Genomic DNA, 14,150 nt, shown 5'->3' with positions numbered 1-14,150 from the left:
CCCTTTTGGGTGGTTGGCTACCTCCAAGGACCAAAACCCACAAAAAAAATTAGAGGATTTGCCCATAGGGGTGGCTGAACCACCCCCAAGGGTCAACCCATCATATATATATATATATATATATATATATATATATATATATTTATATATTTATTATTTTTTTTTATGCCATGTGGTGGCCGAACCACGGGATGGTTCGGCACCTTAAACCGGCCAGGGAGCCACCCCTCTTCTTTTTTTTCTTCAATTTTTTTTTAATTTTTTAATTAATTTTAATTTTAATTTTTTTTATATAGTGACACGTGTCAACCTCAGCGATTGACACGTGGCGGGCTTTTTTTATTTTTTTATATAGTGTCACGTGTCAACCGCTGAGGTTGACACGTGGCGAGTTGTTAAATATTGAACGAAAAAATAGACGAAAGTACCAAATTCGTCTTTTCCCAAAACTCAAATACCATCTGTGATACGAATTAAAATCTATGTACCAAAAAATAAAGTTATCAAAATTCAAATACTAAAAAAATATTAAACTCTTAATTTGAAGAAAAACTTCATCAATGCCAATTTATTAGCCGTGAAATTTGAGGTAATGTACTGTTTGAAGGAGGAGCTCCTTAAAAGCCGAACACGTCAATCACGTTCTACTACGGATAGATATGGATGAATAAATGCGGAGAAACATTAAAGTCTGTCTTTTTGTTTTTTCTTACGTTTTGTCCTTTTTTTTTTTTTAAGAAATCTTTTAGGGTTGGGGCCTTCAGCTTTGGGGGTGCTGGCCTGTGTTGACATGGGGCAGACCTTAAATCGAGCTGGTTTCCGTGTGATGATTGGTCAATTCCCCCCCATCCAGTTCATCAAAACTAGGGGCCACAATAACCCCCCACACTGCCTCATCCAAGTTTATTTATGCCCAGCCCAAAAATACAGTTGGTAGAACGCCATGCAATTAATAACCCACAAAGTTGATGACCCCCCAACCCCGCTCAATTGCCTAGTTGGCACCTAAAGATTTTCTCGAGACCACGTACTAAACTGTGCCACGTACCCCAAGTGGTTGAAAATTGTCATCTTAATCAGTAGCAAAGTTCGTACGTATAATTATTTGTCAAACTTGCTCACATGGTTGCGTATGCCCTACTATTATTTAGTATTTTTTTTTTTTTTTTTTCTGAGCACATGACTTGCATACGAGCCATATAGCTTGAGCCTAAGTGGAGCTTGGAGGCTTGAGTCGTTGAGCCTATTTTTTGCTTGACTTTATTGAAAGCAAGCTAACTAACTTGGCGTTTTATTTCTAGAGGCCGGTTTCAAAGCCCCCGTCTCGTTCCTTTAGGCTAATTGAATGTGATGTTGGTGGTACGTAGGATCGACTTGCAACCACTCGGAGACTTCCTCACAACTGCCCTAATTTCTACGTCCACGTCAACCACATAATCTTTTTTCCTCCTAAAAAATCCAACAACATGGCCATCATCTACTCCTTTTAAAAACCCACCCCAACTCTCCTCTCTATCTATTCATTACATATCTTTGTTTCTTTCACCCACAAACTCTCTCATTTTTCATTTTATCTCTATCTATCTTATCGTCATGGGGGCTCAACGTCGTTTCGAGCCGATCTCAAAATGTAGCTCTGACGGGAGATCAAACCAAACGGTGGCTTCAGACCTAGACGGCACGCTTCTTGTGTCAACAAGTGCTTTCCCATACTACATGCTCGTTGCTCTCGAAGCCGGCAGCCTTCCAAGGGCGCTACTGCTTTTAGCATCAGTTCCGTGCGTATATTTCACGTACTTATTCATTTCCGAGACTTTAGCAATCCAAAGCTTCATCTTTATTGCTGTGGCGGGGTTGAAGATCAGAGACATTGCACTTGTGTCAAGGTCTGTCCTGCCCAAGTTTTACGCCGAGGACGTTCACCCGGAGGCCTGGAGAGTGTTCAATTCCTTCGGCAAGCGATACATTATTACCGCCAGTCCCAGAATCATGGTGGAGCCATTTGCCGAAACCTTTTTAGGGGCTGATAAGGTAATTGGGACGGAGTTGGAGGTCACAAAATCTGGAAGGGCAACTGGGTTTGCTAAGAAACCAGGTGTTCTTGTTGGTGATCACAAAAAAGCAGCCATTGAAAAGGAATTTGGCACAACCTTTCCAGATGTGGGTCTTGGAGATAGAGAAACCGACCATGATTTCATGTCGCTTTGCAAGGTTTGTTCTCACGTCGTCGTTAGAATATAAATTAAATTATTAAATTCATTATTTTTTTTATTGGCTTAAAGTTTTTGAATAAATAATAATTTTACCTGAATCTCATAATTCACCTCTTATGTTAGGTAAAGAGTTTACTTGTTAAGTTTCACTAGCTATAAAATATTTAAACTCAAACTTTTCGTATTAGCTTAAAGGTTTGAAATAAATAATAATTTAATAGTAGTTAATTAACTACGTACTACTTGTCATTCCTTATCTCTTTTTTTATCTTTCTCTTTCGGTCTTTCATTAGCGTTTCCTCTTTTTTCTTTGTTATAACTGTTTCTTAGATCAGAATAGGCAGTACCATATATTATGACACACGATCGATCGTATCCAGATTTATTACAGGTTTGGTGAGAGCGTCTATGGTATTAATGCTTTGTCCATGAACGTATTTGTCATCTTTCCTTGAAACTAGCTTTTATCGATCGTCAATAAATTTCAAGTGGTCCACCTCCGTAGTTTTCACGTTCCATTGATCTCACAGCTTCTATTTTTAGCCCTTCTTTGGGTTCACTCTCTTTGGACGTAAAACTCTTTTTCCCTTTGTAATTAATAGTGGTTGGGCCCTGTTATATTTTGTGATTTGTGAATTAAGTAGTACAAGCAACATTTATTTCACATTTTAAGGAGATCAACTGACACCCGGCCGGCCACCATAAGTTCCTCATGCCCAACCGGCAAGTACTCTCTTTATTCAATCCAAGCCTTTATTTCGTGCGCCTCATGGAAGAAACATGAAACAATAATTAATATCCTGCTATACAGCCATCTCGTCTTTAACTCATTAAGCATAATCCTTGTGACTCCTAGCTAGCTAGCAAACTCTCTTTAATTTCTTCACAAAAGTAATGGTTTCAATGTACGTCAATTGGGTCATGATCAGAGAGTGGCTTTATCGATCGTGTTCCTTAAATAATACGCTACCTATAAACCAAAATATTGGTGCTCCTGCATCCATTTTTGGTCGGTTTCTATACATGGCAATAAATCTTTTTCGATACCTTTATCCTCAAATTATTGAGCCCTAGCGAACCCTAGCTACCATATTATATCATCTAGTAGTACTAGCTAGCTAGGGCTTCGATCCTTCGGTAGCCGACTTTATGGTAAACTTATTAGTCTAATCGTTAAGAGTAATTTTATTTCAATCTACAAATCAAGTGTGTCACATATATATGGTGGATAAAGGATAATTTACTAAGGGTTGAAAAAAAGCACAAAGTCCGTTGAAAAATTAACTCTAACTCAATTTAGAGAAAATTTTATCGGTTAAAAAATTAATTAGTGCCTTAATTAAATACTGATTAAAAAATTAATTAGTACCTTAATTAAATAGTATGTTAAATTATCACTTATCTCAAAAGTTTAAGTGGATAAAAATGAGAAACTTAATCATTTAAATTCATATTTTTAAAATGACGGTTAAAGATGGAGACAATATTCAAATCCAGAACTTTGTTATGATTTAAACATAGTAAAAACACATACAAAATTTAGGAGAATTTTCGTGAATGGTATCGATCTGAATGCGTGGAATGCATGCATGTATATATTTATATTTATATATATATATATATATATATATATATATATATATATATATATATATATATATATATATATATATATATATATATATATATATATATATATTGAGAACCCCATAATTTTTGACCTTTTGCTTTTGTTAATTAAATGCATGCAGGAAGGTTACATGGTGCCAAGAACAAAATGTGAGCCACTTCCAAGCAACAAGCTATTAAGCCCAATTATATTTCACGAAGGCCGGTTAGTTCAGAGACCGACACCACTGGTTGCCCTCTTGACCTTCTTATGGATGCCGATCGGAATTGTCCTCTCCATCTTCAGAGTCTACGTCAACGTCCCTTTGCCTGAGCCAATTGTCAGACAAGTTTATAAGATCCAAGGCGTTAAGCTTACTGTTAAGGGCACCCCTCCACCAGCACCAATGGAAGGCCACAAGGGAGTGCTCTTTATCTGCAACCACCGTACAGTTTTGGACCCCGTTATCGTCTCCGTTGCCCTCGGAAGAAAAGTCAGTTGTGTCACGTATAGTATAAGCAAATTTAGCGAGATGATTTCGCCGATCAAGACCGTGGCATTGTCGAGAGAGAGAGAGAAAGACGCAGCTCATATTAAGCAGTTGCTTGAAGATGGAGACCTAGTGATTTGCCCCGAGGGAACGACTTGTAGAGAGCCTTTTCTCTTACGATTTAGTGCTCTTTTTGCCGAGCTCACCGACAGGATCGTGCCCGTTGCGATTAACACCAAACAAACGGTGTTTTACGGGACGACCGCACGTGGGCATAAACTGTTGGACCCTTATTTTGTGTTCATGAATCCAATGCCAACCTACGAGGTCACCTTCTTGAATCAACTTCCCACAGAGCTCACCTGCAAAGGTGGGAAATCTGCGATTGAGGTTGCGAATTACATTCAAAGGGTGTTGGCTGGGACATTGGGGTTTGAGTGCACATGTTTGACGAGGAAGGACAAGTATGCCACGCTCGCAGGAACAGACGGCCGTGTTCCATCGAAGAAGGAAAAGGCCTAGCTAAAAGCATATTCCAATCATTTGTCTGTATTGTTAATTTTCCCCATATTAGAGAAACGTTTTACCACAATTAAGAATAAAGATTGAATATTGTCATGCTATAGCTGTTTGCAAAATAACAGTTATGTTATATATATTTTCACCTTTGATGTATACAAGAATATATCTAATTGGTGTTAATTAACTAATTGGGTAAGCATATATATATATATATACACTACATTTTGTGCCCCCACAATGTTTGTTTACTAGAAGACATTTCACGATGGTGGTGGCCATGGCAGGCGGCCGGCTAGCTACAGTAGTGATGGTTGACCCTGCATGCATGCGCCACCTAGCTATGGGAATTGAAATTAGGTACATGGTGTAATTGTGGCATTTATGGCGTCGTGTTTTTTAGTTGCATAAAAGAAGAAACCCAAATCATAAATGTCTATCCAATCCTTTGGCCTTAGCTATTGTGCAAGTGTAGATCTCATTGAAAGGTTTGGTTGGGACTAAAAGGCACGTTCGTGCTGTCTATATTTAATTACGCCACATGCAGCCACGCATAAACCACAAATATGCATAAGTAGCACATAATTTGGCATAGCTCGATCTCTCACTTTACTTCTCTCTTCTTCTTTTTTTTTTTTTAAATGCTTAGAAGGGGATGGAAAGGTTGGGGGAGGATTAATAACCTTCATTTCATGAAGCGTAAATCACAATATTTAGTTATCCTTTGGGGTCAGTTCAATCTCTCACTTTACTAGGTAAACGAAATACGTACATTTGTGAGCAAACAAAGTTTTACCTGTAAGGAATATTGACTATAAAATTTTAATAGGAGCAATGTTATTTTTTTACAACCATTTTACATTAGATAATATAGTAACACTTAAAAATATTTCGTCACGAGTCAAAATTAAATAAACGTAACAAATAGCATTACTCTTTGAATAATGCAGGGGAGGTGCCAACTAGCCAATTGAGCGGGGTTGGGGGTCATCAACTTTGTGGGTTATTAAATGCATGGCGTTCTAGCTACTAGCTGTATTTTTAGGCTGGGCATAAATAAACTTGGATGAGGCAGTGTGGTGTGGGGGTTATTGTGGTCCTAACTAGTTTTGATGAACTGGATGGGGGGAATTGGGCCCAATCATCACACTGAAACCAGCTCAATTTAAGGTCTGCCCCATGTCAACGAAGGCCAGCACCCCTATAGCTAAAAGATTACTCAAAAAAAGAAGAAGACAAAAAGTCAGAAAAAACAAGACAGACTTTAATGTTTATTCATCCATATCTGTCCGTAGAAGAACGTGATTGACGTTTGGCTTTTAAGGACCTCCTCCTTCAAACAGTGCATTATCTCAAATTTCACGGCTAATAAACCCTATTAATTAAATTTTAAAAAAGAAATTAATATAATTTATTAAATGAAAAAAGTATACATATTTCTCTCAAATTAGTTATCATTCAATTGTCAACGTCTCACTCAAATTATCAATTGTGTCAATGTGCTATCTCAAACTACCAAAACATGTCAATGTTCCCTCTAACCCCATTAAAAAAACAAAAATGATTATAATTTTTTTTTCAATATAACAAAAATGCCCTTATAAATTCGAAAAGAAAAAAAAAAACTAAAACTAACAAATTTAGAATTAACTAAAAAAAGAACTTTTTAAAAAAGCTTTTTTTTAAAAAAAAAATTAAAATTAAAATTTAAAAAAATAATAAAAAAAGAACGAAAAAATTACAGAAAATTATAAAACAAAAATTAAAAATTAAAAATTAAAAAAAAAAAGAAACCCCGTTTTTATTTTTATTTTGTTGGTATAATTTGTTGTTATTTTAGATTTTTTTAAATAATTTTTTTAGTTTTATTTTTTTTAAAAAAAAATAATTTTATGAAGAGTATTTTTGTCATTAGAGGGACGTTGACATTTTTGTGTAGTTTAGAAGGGAGATTAAAACAATTAATAGTTTGGGAGACAATTAGATAATAGTTTGAAGAGGCTATGTATACTTTCTTTTTTCTTATTAAATTGATATTTGTCATTCTAATATTCATTTTATGTATGATTAACCGAATAATTAGAAAGTTTAACCTTTAGTTTTTTTTTTTTCTCGATGGTGCGGTAACTCTTATAAATGTGGCCCAGACATATATATATATATATATATATATATATATATATATATATGGGATCCTACAAAGTTTAATGAAGCAACATGTTGTGGACGTTACGTACCTGGAGGCTTCTCAACTGCAATTAATAAATTAAGTTGTACCCGGCCATTGCAAGCTGGCAGAGAGAACCTTAAACGCTCAAATTGGTTCCTGCCATGTTTCCACAGTTCCACTGTGCCACACGGCCCACACCCATGCACTCCCTATTTAATATCCTCACCTCAGGCCCAGGCACAAAACGGGGGATATCATATGGGATGTTCAGTAATTTGTCAGCGAAATTCTTAGTAATTAAGATGGCAAATATAAAAGAGTTTTTTATGAGACTCGTATGCCTAAATAAATTTACGGACCGTTTAAAACCTACTCGATCAGATAGGCGATCAGTCCCATAAAAAATCTATCACATTTTATGCTAAATGAAATTGTTAGAGATTTCTTTCCTATCATATATCACTTGTGGCAAGACCACCAATGATTTTAATGCAATAAGGATTTTTTTTTTTTTTCACTACAATTTTTATTATAATTTTTTTATAAACGCATGTAATAGTCTATATTTTATAGAAATAAGTGACACGTAGATTATTATGTCAAGTGATAAAAATGATAAGGGATTTGATTCTTGTACAACACCAATACAACAACTGCACAACAACTCTTCACATGAGGGTGGACCCCAGTATGTGGGACTCACCCTCATGTGAGGGATTGTTGTACAGTTGTTGTATTGGTGTTGTAAATCTAACATTTTCCAAATGATAAGTACCATGTGAACTATTATGTGTCAATAAAAAATGTAATAGCTTACGTAGTAAGTGCCATGTAGATTCACAAATCAATTTTAAAAAAAAAAAAAAAAAAAAAAACTTGTTATAAAAGGTTAGAAAAAAAAAGGGTCATATTTAGTCCATAGATTTTTTATCTGATTTAGATTTAGTCCTTGAATTGTCAATTTCAAAAATAGGTCATTGAGTTTAACCCCGATTTTAAATAGGTTTCTATTTCATTTTGCTGCTGTTGGGACAATTTTTTGGATGATGAATACCGATTAAATTAAACTTCTTGCAAGAAAAAAAAAATATTAGTACAAGTGCTTGCCGATGTGAGCCGGCGGCGAATACGATGCTTAAATTAGATTGTGTTAGAAGGAAATAAGAATTTTGCATCAAAGAATAAGAGTGTCGTGACTTAATAATTAGAATCGTGATCTTCCTCGAATAATGAGATTTATGCTTATTTTATTAGTTAGGAGATTGTATGGTATCTCGAGAGGTGATATTATATGATTTGTTGTTGGCAAATTTTTATACCCTGCTTCTCACAGCACTGTGGGACCGGTTCATGAGGCCCATTCATGGGCTTTATTAGCCCTGTTTGGCCTTCTTGTGTCTTGGGTGAAGTGAGTCTCATGGGTTGTTCCCTTGTATTTGCCCAATTCCCAACTACCGTAAAAGTTAATGATATATATATATATATATATATTCAAAAAAAAAAAAAAAAAAAAAACAACCAGTCTTACTCATCCCAACCTTCTGGATCGATCCGTACAATCAGAAACATCGTAATTTTTTTTTTTTCCGTGAATCTATATATGTCGGCCACTTGCTATAACAAAGATCTGCAGTAAGTAACAAAAAAGAATTAATCTCCTTGGACCTAGAACATATTTCCGCTATCGTTTAGATTTAAAAGCGTTATCATTATGGGCAGTACTCCAATAACGACTATGATCAGAGCCTCAGTGGAATTAAAAATCAAGTTGTTGGAGTTGGAGAAGCTGTACCTACCATTCTTGGAATAAATAAAATAATCGCAGTGGAGGACTTCTTGCATGCACTTCTTCTTTCATATATACATCCTTCTGCTTCGAGTGTTTTGGCTCACTTTCTTTTGACTATCGATAAAGGAAAATGGGATCTCCATTTCCTAGCTAGTAGTGGAGGACTTCTTTCGTCAAGGTCATGTCCGATAATAGTCTTCACCTTTTAAATATGTTCATACACGCTAAACTTTATTTCAGCCACGCAAAATCTATGTCAAGGATTACATTTTAGTTTTATATTATTTTAAATATATTTTTTTATATTATTTTATATATATATATATATACTCGTTTATTAATTATAATCACGTATATATAATTGTTAAAATCGGTAACCGTTTCGGTAGAGCCGGTGATTAGTTTTTTCCAATCGAGTACCAAACCAGTTTGACGGTTACCGGTTAATACCCAGTTGCTGGCCGGTTTACACCCCTACTCTATTGCATTTCAATCCCGCTATCGTCCTCATTCACAACTATGGTTGTATTCGAGCCGAGTCGAGCTTGGGGTTGTCGGATTCGGCTAGAATACATAAAAAATTGACTCGAGCTCGGCTCGAACTCGAGCCGAGTTTTGAAGGGTTGTTTGAATTTGGCTCGTAAAGAAGAGGCCAAGTTCGAGCTTGGCTCGAACTCGACTAGCTTAACAAGTCGATTCTCCAATTGAGCTCGAGTGGTTTGAGCTCGATTGGAGTTTTATAAAAAAAAGAAAAATTACTTAAAAAAAATTTAATATTAAAATTCAGAAAATTTTGAACTTTCATCTATATATATATTTCACATTCTAAATAGAACGTTAGTGGTATTACATCTATTATGTTTACTATTTTAATATTTATAAACTTTAATTATAAAATCTTATATTTATAAAACTTTTTTTTAATATATATATGAGTGAGGTAATGATTCAAGTCAAACAAGTCGAGTCGAATTTATACAAACCGAACTCACGAGCTTTGAACAAGCCGAGCCGAGCCGAGTTTATCAAGTATGACGTCTCATTTAATATACGAGCAGATTATTATGTTCACGAATAACTCATTTATTTTTCGAAACGAAACCGAATCAAGTTTAAGCAAGCCAGGTTAAACCGAGTTCACGAGCCGCTAGAGTCATCTAATACCCCTATTCACAGCTGAAAAGGTTGGAGCTCTGGAGAAGAAAACACGAAGTCCTCCAATGCAGGTTTCGTTAACATTCTTTTATTGCTCAGCCCTTCTTTTGTTGCCTTTCTGTCTTTTTGTCTTTTTTGTTTGCTAGTCTTTCTTCTTTCTTTAATTCTTTTGTTTTGATGTAGCTTGCATTTTTTCTTCTTCTTTTGTTTTGATCCTCCGCACAGCAACTCCAAACTTGTCTTTGTCTTCCACGCAGCAAGCATCACTACAAAAATCACTTCAATTTGCCACGTGCAGTTTGACACGTGTACAGTGTCGTACACGTGTCAAACAGTTTGACACGTTCATTTTGACACGCGTGAGACGCGTGTCAAATGTGCGTCACTAACTGCACAATTTGACACGTGTATTACAATACACGTGTCAAATTTGACACGTGTATTATAATACACGTGTCAAACCGTTTTGACACGTGTATTAAAACATTTTGACACGAGTATATCAATACACGTGTCAAATTTGACACGTGTATTCCAATACTCGTGTCAAAATGTTTTGACACGTGTATTACAATACACGTGTCAAAACGGTTTGACACGTGTATTATAATACACGTGTCAAATTTAATTTTTTTTTTTAAAAAAAATTCAAATTCAGTTTTTTATTTAAATAAAATTTAAATTTAATTATGAGAAAATTATAGTTTAGCCCCCCAAATTACCACCTGTTTTGCGCTTAGCCCCACAAACTGCCAACACTTTGACTTCGACCTACCAAACTACCAAAACCTTTGAAAAAGGCCCCATTTGGCAAAATATCTCCATATTACCCCTGCCATGTGTCATTTTTCAATTAAAAAATAAAAAAAAAACTAAAAAAAAATAAAAACTAAAAACTAAAAAAACTAAATTTTTATTTTTATTTAAAAAAAGAAAAGAAAATATGGGGTGGCTGCCGAGCCACCCCCTTGGGGAGTGCGGTGGCCTGCGAGCCACCCCTAGAGGTGGCCGGCGCCACCTCTAGGGTGGTTGCAGACCACCCCGGCCGCTGGGCCCCTAGAGCCCTAGGGGTGGCTTTCGGGCCACCCCAAATGGACTTCGGGGTGGCCCGTAAGCCACCCCTAGGGCTCGGGGGTGGCCTGCGAGCCACCCCAGAGGTGGCGCCGCCTCTGGGGGTGGCCGCGCGCCACCCTTAGAGCCCTAGGGGTGGCTTTCGGGCCACCCCAAATGGACTACGGGATGGCCCGTAAGCCACCCCTAGGGCTCGGGGGTGGCCTACGAGCCACCCCCAGAGGTGGTCGGCGCCACCTCCGAGCCACGGCCCCTTGGGGTGGCCGCGCGCCACCCCTAGAGCCCTAGGGGTGGCTTCGGGCCACCCCAAATGGACTACGGGGTGGCCCGTAAGCCACCCCTAGAGCCCTAGGGGTGGCTTTCGGGCCACCCCAAATGGACTTCGGGGTGGCCCGTAAGCCACCCCTAGGGCTCAGGGGTGGCTCGGTAGCCACCCCATATTTTCTTTTCTTTTTTTTTTTTTAAAAAAATAAAAATAAAAATTTAGTTTTTTTAGTTTTTAATTGAAAAATGACACGTGGCAGGGGTAATATGGAGATATTTCGTCAAATGGGGCATTTTTCAAAGGTTTTGGTAGTTTGGTAGGCCAGAGTCGGAGTGTTGACAGTTTGTGGGGCTAAGCGCAAAACGGATGGTAATTTGGGGGACTAAACTATAATTTTCCCTTTAATTATTTAATTGTATTTTTAATTTAATTAAAAATACAATTAAATAATTAAATAAAAATTTTAATTAAATAAAAAACTGAATTTGGATATATTTTTTTAAAATTTAATTTTGTTATTGTTTTTTAAAATTTATTTGGGTTAATTAATTAATTTTTTTTTTTTTTTCCAGATTTTATAATTTCCGACCACAAATAACGCAATATTTATTTTACTCAAAAACAGCACGAAATCATATTACACAAACCAATAGTTAATAACATATTTGTTAACAAGCAAATATTTACGAACAAAAAATAATTACACAAAATATCTACAAATCTGAAGGGCGTCCCTGCGAATCATAAGGTACCGTCCCAGGCGTGTTCTCGCCAACTGGCGATTGCTGCGCAATGAATGGTGTAGCGGGCGAAGGTGTAGCGACAGTGGAGTGCTGGCTCAGCTGTCGTCCAACAGGCGACAACGTACCAACCGTTGTCGAATTACCTGCAAATAATATAGACAATTAAAGTATATAATATTACTTGCAAAATTAAAGGGGTAATGAAAACAAATTGAAATTAATTTTGTCCTATACACAATATAAATCATACCTGCAGATGCACTACTAACAGACGACGTACTACCTACGTGTGCAGGTGAAGACTGAGTACCAAGACATGGTGTTGATACTCCCATGGAGGACATGAAGACTTCAAACTGTCGCATGCGCTGCTCTATGCCGTCGAACTGTTGCACGCGCTACCGGTCATTCCTCGCTCGCTCAGCCTGTAGCTCCGCTTGGATCTCTTCCATCTTCCGAGACTGTTCGGCCCAATCCCGAGACGTGCCCTGAGATGGTCCCCCCTGTGACCGAGGCCTATATGAGAAACATGTCCCCCGAACAGGTGTGACGTTCGGCCCAACCTGCCGAACCCTCCCTGCATACTCAGGCCTCCCAAACGCCTGTTCGTAAGTGTCGTTCGGTGCCCAACGCATCGTGTCTGTGGAGACGCTTTGCGTGGCGGCTGGATCACTGGATAAACTCTGTGTCATCCTCTCCTGTACGTCGTCAACATGAAAAAGTCATATATTGAATAATGACATATCACACATAATTTAAAAATATTAGTAAATTAAATCAGTAGCATACGCATAGGACCCGTGTACGTTCGTTCACGTAAGTGCCGTCCTTCCTTGTGTGGGTCTTCACGAACGACGCGGCGCGAGTGGGGGGCGTGCCAGATGTACATGTCTGTCGTCATGCAGTTGACATATATAACAAACAGATAGCGATAAAAATAGTATAAAGAAAAAGAAAAACAATTAGCAACAAATATTAAAACATAAACATATATATTTTCATACCTCCTCGTGATTAAATTTGGCATAACTTTTAGATCCCGTACAATGAGGAAGGTCATTTTGCTCCCGCAGCCTCTTCATCTGTTCAGAGGTTGCCTACGCATTGAACATGAAAATAAAAATGTAAGCATTGACACACTTAAATTAAAACTAAAATTAAATGAACTGTTATTAAAAAATAGTTGACATTTTTTTGGCCTACATACGATTTTATGCTCCCTGCACCAATCTCTCAGCAGGAACTCTACATCTGCTGCATCATACTTCTCAAAAAAATTGTCTGGCATTCTCGCACGGATACTCTCGGGCGTGTCACCGTCTCCAATACATAGTTTGGTTTTGAACCTAGACTTCCACGAGCGGTGCTTACGGCCAATATCATTCAACGCCTCCTGTTGTGCCCTGCGCGCGTCTACTGATACAGGTAGATAGAACTCCTCCTGCACATTCAATCAAAGCATTATAGGTTTAAAAACTTCAAGAAAAACATTAATCTCAAGTTTAATTTAAATAAATAATTAAATTATATTCATAAACATACCATCAGCGCGTCCCACATTGCCTGCTTATGTAGGACCCACTCCTGATCATCTTGCCCTCGCTCGTCCTACAGGTTGTATAGCAGCATTGTACTGCAATACAACCTTCTTCCCCCTCGGGAGCACCCAGTTTCTCGCTGGGTCGTCAATCACCTCATAATAAATGGTCCCGTCTGGGTTGTACCATAATGAAAAAAATATTCAACATTTAATTGGTTAACACTAAATAACACACACACACACACACACACACACATATATATATAAACAAATTGTAATCAAATAGTTATTTTTTTCCAAACAAAAAAAAAATATTTTGGTAACATAATATGAGTTTTAAGGATGTCTAAATATGTACTTACCCATCAACCGAATCTGCTCAATCCCTATGTGCTGGGTCGCTAGGTCGCCTGCAACCTCCTCGCCAACCCCTCCGGCTGGTGGAGGCTGCTGATCATCATCTGAATCCATACCCTGGGGGCTACCGGGGGCCAACTGATCGGTACCCAACATCACAACGTCCTCCTCATGGGTACTCTGGCTCCCCCCCACATCTGGCATCTGACTCTCACCGAAAAGTGGCACC

At 37.6% G+C, this 14,150-nt stretch overlaps 1 protein-coding gene across 1 annotated transcript; it reads left to right on the top strand.

Annotated features, from left to right (window-relative positions):
* Positions 1-1,504: 1,504 nt before the first annotated feature.
* Positions 1,505-4,968, top strand: LOC133873718 (glycerol-3-phosphate 2-O-acyltransferase 6). Its single transcript, XM_062311464.1, has 2 exons — positions 1,505-2,211; positions 3,965-4,968. Exons 1-2 carry the CDS (start codon positions 1,594-1,596, stop codon positions 4,832-4,834), a joined length of 1,488 nt encoding a protein of 495 aa, XP_062167448.1. The 5' UTR covers positions 1,505-1,593; the 3' UTR covers positions 4,835-4,968.
* The last annotated feature ends 9,182 nt before the right edge of the window (positions 4,969-14,150 follow it).

Source organism: Alnus glutinosa, chromosome 7, assembly GCF_958979055.1.
Source record: "Alnus glutinosa chromosome 7, dhAlnGlut1.1, whole genome shotgun sequence".
Lineage (NCBI taxonomy): Eukaryota > Viridiplantae > Streptophyta > Magnoliopsida > Fagales > Betulaceae > Alnus > Alnus glutinosa.
Note: the sequence above shows the minus strand (reverse complement) of the source record. Positions and strands in the feature narration are given on the sequence as shown.

Coding starts and splice junctions, on each gene's coding strand:
- LOC133873718 (XM_062311464.1), top strand. CDS start 1,594: ATGGGGGCTCAACGTCGTTTCGAGCCGATCTCAAAATGTAGCTCTGAC. Junction 2,212..3,964: donor ATTTCATGTCGCTTTGCAAG/GTTTGTTCTCAC, acceptor AAATGCATGCAG/GAAGGTTACATGGTGCCAAG.